We start from the raw sequence: 9,014 nt of genomic DNA, 5'->3' as shown, positions 1-9,014 counted from the left end.
TATCCAAATTCCATTCCCAGTTTTGTGACCCAAAAGGGAAATAAGATGCTCAGAGTAGTGTAGGATTAGTAGAGACTTCAGAAGTCATTTCTAACCTTAAGATTTAGAAAAATCTAGATCCCATTCTTTCCCTTTCGACATCACTGGCAACAAAGCTACTGAGAACATGACACCAACTGGCTAAGACAAACTCACAACCATACTGAAATGAAAGGACATTCTGGAGAACACAATTCTGGAAGAGAGCTTTAAAACAAAAAAGCAAGAAGTATAAATACCAAGAGAATAATTTCTCTAATCTAATAATCTACCCCATCAGTTCATTAGGTATCAGTAGTTTTCACGTCATGTTCAAATTTAAAATTGACAGTAAAGTATTGCCAAAATTAGTGATTGCTAACTTCTGAGTAACTGAAATTCTTAAATTTCTAATTTTTCCCAATGAAATTTACACATTTTCCATACTGCTCATAGGCAAACACATACATACACATAGACACATTAAGTCAAAGATTAACAAATAAAAACACTTGAAAACACCTGACTATACCTAAGTTCCTTGTGAATTTCATATCCCTTAATTAAGTACAAATGGAAACCTAGGCAAGTAAATATCTTGGCATTCATTTGGCAATGTCCACAACTATCACTACTCCCAACAGAACACCAACTTGGGTCATTAACCACCTCTTAAAAACACTAATTTGTTTTTAAAAAAAAAAATTGTAAAGTTATCTGCCACCTATCAACCCTACATTTTACCTATGTTTACTTATCTGTTCAAATTGTTTTCTCTCATATCTGGCTGACATCATCTAGGAGACCTGGTTAGGAAGAACAGTTAAGTTCAGCTTTTTGAGTAAAGTATGGCTGAACTTGAGATATATTACACTCAAATTTCCCTTAGAGGACCAAGCTGAACCCTGAATAGCCAATCTCCATGTTGCTGAAAATTCGAGTATAATTTAGTCAGCTCTCTGTATCTGAGATTCCACATCAACTGATTCAACCAACCATGGACCATGTAATACAGCAACAGGTATTTATTCAAAGTCTGTATATAAGCAGACCCACGCAGATCAAACCTGCATTGTTCATGGACCCACTATATATAGAAAAATAATTACAGGGAGTCCCCTGGTGGTCCAGTGATTAGTAGGACTTCACGCTTCCACTGCAGGGGGCAGGGGTTCAATCCCTGTCAGAGAACAAAGATCCTTATGCCTCACCACACAGCAGAAAAAAGTTACATCACACCACACAAAACCTGCAGTTGGACACAATTGAGCAACTAACTGTAAAACCTGGTCCTAAAACTTTGCTTAGGATTACAGCCACACTCATTTCTGATGTTCTGTATCTGGGAATTCAGGCCAACTTATCACTTCAAAATTAACTTGGTCATCTCTGCCATTGTTTAAAGACAGCGCTTTATCCTGTTAAGAGTGGTAAGCCACTGATACTATGTATTTAATGACAGAGGTGAAGTCACTGGTAAAACATCAAAGTACATACAGCATGCCCTTCTGAGTTACTGTATCTAAACAGCCTAAGGGGGAAAATAATCACACCTCTCCATTTGACATCAGCAACTTCTGGCTGAACTGTACACCCTTCAGATACACTATAAAGAAAAAAAACCTAGGTTTCCCACAGAGGTAACCACAAAATGCCCCACATTCAAGTGAATCAACAAGTACACCACACAAACTCTCCCAAGCATTGTGATCAGCTTCACAATTTCATGGCCTAAGTTCTGTAGTCTTGAACACAGGAAAGCTTTCCTACCAAGAACTCTCAAATGCACTGCCTGCTGATGCAGATTCCCACTGTCAAATGCCTGTTCCTAGTGCTGCCAATTCTGCCTTCCTCAAAATCCCTGAAAGGCTGGGGCAGGTAAGTGTAGTTTTGGGGTTCTGGAACTAGACTTCCAAGGTTCTAATGCCAGTCTACCATTTACTTGTTGTTCCAGGCCCTGGCTCTCCTCTTAGAAAATTTTATATTAAAAAATAAAATTACACATACATATATATAAATACTTCTATACAAATACTACATGTAATAGTTAAGTGGTTTAGGATTCAGTGACATTACATCCGCAAGGAACTTAACAGAGCTACTACATGTTACTCATTTTAACAAGTATTTATCTTGACTAGCATTCAATCAAACTTGTCTGAGATATTCCTAGAAGAAACAACGAAACTAATTTCCTAGATATAGGACTCTAACATTTAATAGAGGTGGATGTAGAACCTTAAGCAGTTTCACTACCAACTGTTTTCCCTTCAACAGACTGTCACGCCCATTTCTCAGGACTATTAATAAAATGTATGTGAAAGCCTCTTCAAGCATTTACATGCAGTTATTTTTAAGTTTTATGGAATGATCTCGGACCATCAAAATCGTTTTACAACCTTTAAGTTAGGCATGAAGCATTAACTTTTACAATCTGCTTCCCAAACTGTCCCTCTCTTGGCTATGGAAAAACCTAAGTAACCTGATGCCAAAATCAGGTAGGGTCACACACAAGGGAAACCGTCATAAAAAACTAAGTCATCATTTGCTTTTAATACTTCACACTCCATCAATCTTTTGACTAGCCTGGAAACGTCAAAGGTACTAATTAAAAAAAAAAAAAAAGCTCACCATACCTCACTAAGGTGGCTTCTCAGGTGGCTTTAGTGGTAAAGAATCCACATGACAATGTAGAAGACATAAGAGATGTGTGGGCTGGATTCTTGGGTCAAGAAGATTCCCCTGAAGGAGGGAGTGGCAACCCACTCTAGTATTCTTGACTGGAAAATCCCATGGAGAGAGGAGACTGGCAGGCTACAGTCCGTGGAATCTCAAAGAGTTGGACATGTCTAGGACACACACACCTACCTCACTGCTACAGCATTCCTGATGACGGATTTTAAATGCATCAAAAGTGCATGGGGAAGAAGTAGGTAGCCATACTTCCTTCAGACAAACACACAAAAGCAGTTTTATAACCTTTTATTATCAATAACAAACAGCTGTCTTAACGTCTTTGCCAGACAGCTGTTAAAGGGTGGGTGGGTGGACACCCTTAACCCTAACAAGGAAAACTCATATTAAGCCTTTATGTACAAGCAAATTAAGAGCTCTTTTAAGTGTCCAAAGCTGTTAATTAGTTTAATTGAGGTATTAAACTAATTTTGCATTAACTATCTGAATAACCAGGAACTAAAACGTTCAAAATTTTTCTAGTACAAAAAAATTAAATTTGGTTTAGTAATAAAAGAGCTCTGTCAATATACACAAACTATATACTTCAGACATTCACAAAAATGTGAGCAGAAGGCTTATCAAAAGACATTTAATACAATTGGTTTGCAACAACCCCTGGTGGTCCACATCTACAAAGATATCCAGCCCAACCCACCCCCCTCCAAATCCCACCCCACAGAAAAGCACATACTTACCAGAATTTTTAGCAAGTATGGTTTGGGAATTTTTTTTTTTTTTAAAAAAGGCCCCTAGGGCAAGTTATTTACAGTTTAATTGCCACTGTCAACTGATCTGGACCTTGACCGGGACCGGGACCGGGACCTCTGGCGATCCACAGATGCTGGAGACTTAGATCTACTTGAAGAACCACGTTTCTGGCTCTTCTCAGGCACAGGAGACCTACTAACAGAACGAGACTTGCTCCGGCTCCGACTCCGGCTCCTGGACCGGCTGTAAGACTTGCGACTCCGGGAACGAGATCGGCTACGAGACCTCGAGGAACTCCTAGTACGGGAACGAGACCTGCTTCGTGACCTACTAGAAAGGAAAGAAAAAAATAAATTAACTAACTAGCAGACCCCCACAAATCCCTTAAATAAAACTATGACTTAAAAATATTAGAGATACCTGTGCCTTTTGCTGCCTTCAATTAATTTGATTTTTCTCCCATTTATTTCTTTTCCAGAAAGTTTTTCAATAGCATTCTTTAAGTCACCATAAGAGGCAAACTCAACTACCCTACAAAGGAAAAATACACTATTTGTAAAGTTACATACTTCTTATCATCTCACAAACCGTTATCAGTCTAGCTTAATTACTTTTTAACGTTCATTTTACTATCGCTATTATTGAACAGGAAACTTCAACCTCCCAACGGTGGACATCTTAAGCCACATAATTCAATAGGAGTGAGGAGCTTTCCTGTCCACTACAGGAAGATCAATAACATCTCTGACCTCTACTTTAGCCACCTGATACGACGAGCTGACTCACTAGGAAAGACCCTGAAGCTGGCAAAGACTGGAGGCAAGAGGAGAAGATGATAAGAGGATGAGATGGTTGGATGGCATCACGGACTCAATGGACATGAGTATGAGCAAACTGCGGAAGACATCGAAGGGAAGGGAAGTCTGACGTGCTGCAGTTCTTAAGGTTGCAGAGTCAGACATGACTTAGCGACTGAACAACATGACCTCTACCCACAAGATGCAAGCAGTAACCTCAATTCTGACAACCAAAATGTCTCCAGACACTGCCACATGTACCCTGAAAAGCAAATTCAACCCTGATTGAGAACTGCTACATTGCAGGATGTCCAAATTTTGAGAACGCTAACTTCACAGTACAACTTTCAGAACATTTTAAAAGGCTCTCATATGCCAATACATACTCACCCCTCATTTAATTTAGGTCGATGTGCATCCGCAAAGGTTACTTCCCCAGCTTGTCTCATGAAATCTTTGAGATCCTTAACACAAGATGATCGAGTTAAGCAGAGAAAAGGAAACGTGACACACAAACAACCACAATGTATAAAAACAAGACTACTGAAAGAGAAGATGTTAGATAAAGTACAAACATGGTATTTACCACACTTGTAGTCTATCAGAATTTTAAAATAATATATGTCAGGGCACGAAATAAGCAAATAGCATATTGCTTTTAAGCAAAATGCCAGAGGAAGTTTAGATTTTAACATTAAAGTAGTATTAGTCTATACTGAGCTCAATACAAAAAGAAAAAAACAAAACAAAACAAACAAAAAAAAACAAAAAGAAACAATACATATTTTTAAAGTAAAGACTAAAGTAGAAATTTTATATTTAAAAACAGAACATTTACAAGACACCAGTTATTTTGTGCCCCATATGTCATTAAAAAAGTTTACTTTACCTTTATTATTATTTCCCTAGGCTAGTCAAGCAGCAAACCATTTATCGGTCGGAGAAACCTTCATGACATATGCCCGACTGGCTCTTCGCCACCCACTTGAAGGATACTACCCAATCGATGGAAGCCTTTAATCGCACAGCCCTCCCTATTAGCAGACTATTGGCGGATGCAGACAGGTTCTACTCTTGTGTAGTTACCAAGGACCACTTTACTGCGATCAGGATTCCAACGACCACCTAATTTCGAATCTTTCAACTCTTTTCGACCAGGACCTCTTATTCGGAAGCGTTACAGAAGACAGCTCTCAACTTAGGGATCAGATCACGTTATCAGCGCTCTGGGATCGCTGCAACCTGGCACTTCAAGAAGTGCACCGATTACGTCTAGACCGGCAAACACAGATCTAGAGGTGGCCAATTGATCACTGTAGGAGCTGACTGGCAAAGTCAACCAGGCCCAACCAAGAGTGACCAAGACAACGATTAGGATAACCCACAGGCACTCCTCGTCATAAGGCCAACGACACAGATAGGCTGGCAAATAAAGGGTTTAATATTTGGTTAAAATTGATTTTTAAAAACAAGAAAATATATCCTCAAAACATTTACATTTGATCACTAGCATTAAAATTTGAAATATCCCCCAATTACATTTAATTAAAAATTTAAAATTACAATTAAAAGTCCATTAAATATAAACTACTTTTAATAAAACATTAATAAAAACATTAACTACCCACTAATATTTAAAAAACCACATCAAAATATCTCAAAACTGTGTTTCAACAAACCTGCCAGCTGACTCTTGAAGATAAATTCTCAACTATAAGCCGATTTTCTGTTCTTACAGGTGGAGCATTTCTGAGGAAGAAAATGAGTACTCACAATGGAAGAAATGCAGCAACGTGCACCTATTGTGTTCAGTTGTGGGCAAGTTCAAGCAATCAGGTATGACAAGTCATTCAAATGACTTCCACCAACAGTTTCTGCATTATTTTATGACTCACGCTTATTAGAAACAGCAGACTAACACATGAATGACAAAATTGATTATGCATATACAGCAAAATCACTTTTGCTAACAACTTTAGAACATTAAGACTCCTCCAGTAATGTTTGTGCAAAGCAGCCATCCACCATTCATCACATACCGTCTATCATTTCGGGGTCTGCGACTACTAAAACGGTCTGAGTAGCGTCCTCTACCTCTTCCACCTCGAGATCGAGCCCTAGCATGTTCAATTGTAACCCTACAGGAAAGGAAGAAAAATCTTCATTATCCACTTTAAGCTACATAAGAGATCTATTTACAAAAACACCTAGCCCAATACCTAGCTTATCTTTAGACTGCTAAGTCATAAAACTAAAAATAAAATTATCACCTTTCACTGCAGAGTTCTTTTCCATCAAGTTCATATACAGCATCATCCGCATCCCTGGGATCTTCAAATTCCTAAAACACAAATATATATAATGCTTAACACTGCTTTAAAAGTCTATTCTACAACACATTAAAAACACTAAATACCTGTGAAAGAGTATGTTAATGACAACAGCATATAAATTAAGCCCAATCAAAAAGGGACCGGAAATGATTTCTCCAGCCAGGAGTGAAATTCTTTTCTCCTTTTAAGAAAATTCACTACTTTTAAGAATGCCTATTTCCCAAACATACTCTATTGGGACTCAAAAAACTCAAAAGCACTGCTTATAACAATCTTTACCCACTAACAATAGAAAATTCAATCAGTTCTAAACACTTACCACAAAACCAAAGCCTCTTTTCAGATCAATATCTCTTATTCGTCCATACCCCTTGAAGAATCTTTCCACGTCTTTCTCCCTGGCCGCCGGATTTAGCCTCCCGATGAATACTCGACAGCCACTCATGTCCGGCTAGTACTTTCTGTCAGGAAATAAATTCAATTGAGATAATACCAGTGAATGTCAGAGGAATGCCTGGTCAAGGGACCAAAAACATAAACAGCATAAAATAAAATGTTTACCCGGTGATGTTATAAACAAGATTGCCAAGAGTGCCTCTTATTAGGCCGGGTCCCTTGCAGACAAAATTAAAACTCGGCTCCCAACACGATCGTTCCCTGGGCCCAGACCGCAGCAACCGCAACGCCCACTGCCGCCTCTGGAACTGCGCAGCCGCACACTGTCCCCGGCTCTTCTGGCCCCCTCCCATCTGCCGCAGTTAGGAAAGGCCGAGAAGTGCGGGCGGAGCCGACCCCGCCCTCCGCAAGGCCAGCCCAATGGCGACTGGCTGCAAGCGCGTCCCGGGAGCGTCACAGCGGGTGGAAGCCGGAATCTCGCGACGCCACTGCCGCGCCTGCGCAGACGGCGGCGGGTGGCCGCGGAGCAGCCACAAAATGGCGGCCTCGGAGCCGGCGGTGGGGAGAACCGCGCGTGCCAAACCCCCCGTTCCCTCCCGCTCTCCCGACCCCACCGCTCCGGATCACTGTACCCACCCTGGGACAGCCCCGACCACACCCCGAGCAAAGGTCTCGGCCCACTACTCCCGGGGTTCAGACAGTGAAATAAAAAGGCAGGGAGGGGCGCACGACCCCTCTGTAAAAACGACCCTGCCCAGGACCGCCCTTCCACCTTCAGGTCCCCTCACACAATACCCAAAGGGAGACGTGCCCCAGCGCCCACCTCGAATAAACTGCGCTCATTGGACGCCGTCCTCCGCACAGAGAGCAGCCCTGACCACTCGCGATCTGAGCGGCCATGAAGAAGCCTCGATCCGAGAAGCCTTTCCCTCAAAGTGAGCCACTCACCTACCGGACAGGATCTTTGGCAGCTGAGACCCAGAGAGGTCCGTAGTCTGCGATAGAGCCGGCCGCCTCCCCGCAGACCAGGACTCAACTCGTCTACGTCTCTCCACAACTGACGCACTTAGCTGCTCTGGCGTCCCACAAAATGGAGGGCGCGTCCCTGCGTCACTTCCGGGACCGCCCTTGACAACATCCCTTGGGTCGGGGGACAGAGGTGCCACAGGGCGGGGCCTCTTTACGGTGCTGGCCCAAGGGACCCTGAGTCCAGGTGGGCGGGGCTGAGGGGCGGGACATTGTATGGGCGTGGCCGTCAGGGGCTGGGAGGCCTTGGCTCACAACGTTCGCACCTCCGAGGCAATGACGTTCGGGTCATCATCCAGCTCCGTCGTGTCCGACTCTTTGCGACCCCATGAATCGCAACACGCCAGGCCTCGCTGTCCATCACCAGCTCCCAGAGTTCACTCAGACTCACGTCCATCGAGTCAGTGATGCCATCCAGCCATCTCATCCTCGGTGGTCCCCTTCTCCTCCTGCCCCCATCTCTCCCAGCATCAGGGTCTTTAACAATGAGTCAACTCTTCGCATGAGGTGGCCAAAGTACTGGAGTTTCAGCTTTAGCATCATTTCTTCCAAAGAAATCCCAGGGCTGATCTCCTTCAGAATGGACTGGTTGGATCTCCTTGCAGTCCAAGGGACTCTCAAGAGTCTTCTCCAACACCACAGTTCAAAAGCATCAATTCTTCGGCACTCAGCCTTCTTCACAGTCCAACTCTCACATCCATACATGACCACAGGAAAAACCATAGCCTTGACTAGATGGACCTTTGTTGGCAAAGTAATGTCTCTGCTTTTGAATATGGTATCTAGGTTGGTCATAGCTTTTCTTCCAAGGAGTAAGCGTCTTTTAATTTCATGGCTGCAGTCACCATCTGCAGTGATTTTGGAGCCCAAAAAAATAGTCTGACATTGTTTCTACTGTTTCCCCATCTATTTCCCATGAAGTGATGGGACCGGATGCCATGATCTTCGTTTTCTGAATGTTGAGCTTTAAGCCAACTTTTTCACTCTCCACTTTCACTTT

The 9,014-nt window shown here is 42.4% G+C and overlaps 1 protein-coding gene across 8 annotated transcripts; it reads right to left on the bottom strand.

Moving 5' to 3' along the window:
* Nucleotides 1–2,984: 2,984 nt before the first annotated feature.
* SRSF5 (serine and arginine rich splicing factor 5) lies at nt 2,985–8,236 on the bottom strand. Of its 8 annotated transcripts, none has more exons than XM_069595151.1 (8): nt 7,937–8,236; nt 6,912–7,053; nt 6,530–6,600; nt 6,299–6,397; nt 5,939–6,008; nt 4,650–4,723; nt 3,883–3,993; nt 2,985–3,792 (listed from the first exon to the last, which is right to left on the bottom strand). In XM_069595151.1, exons 2-8 carry the CDS (start codon nt 7,035–7,037, stop codon nt 3,525–3,527), a joined length of 819 nt encoding a protein of 272 aa, XP_069451252.1. In that variant the 5' UTR covers nt 7,038–7,053; nt 7,937–8,236; the 3' UTR covers nt 2,985–3,524. The 8 variants fall into 8 exon arrangements, with proteins under 8 accessions (XP_069451252.1, XP_069451256.1, XP_069451255.1 ...); XM_069595155.1 differs by having other exon boundaries at nt 2,985–3,789; XM_069595154.1 differs by having other exon boundaries at nt 7,941–8,199.
* Between the last annotated feature and the right edge of the window lie 778 nt (nt 8,237–9,014).

Source organism: Ovis canadensis, chromosome 7, assembly GCF_042477335.2.
Source record: "Ovis canadensis isolate MfBH-ARS-UI-01 breed Bighorn chromosome 7, ARS-UI_OviCan_v2, whole genome shotgun sequence".
Taxonomy (NCBI): Eukaryota; Metazoa; Chordata; class Mammalia; order Artiodactyla; family Bovidae; genus Ovis; species Ovis canadensis.
This window is presented reverse-complemented; position numbering and strand designations above follow the sequence as displayed.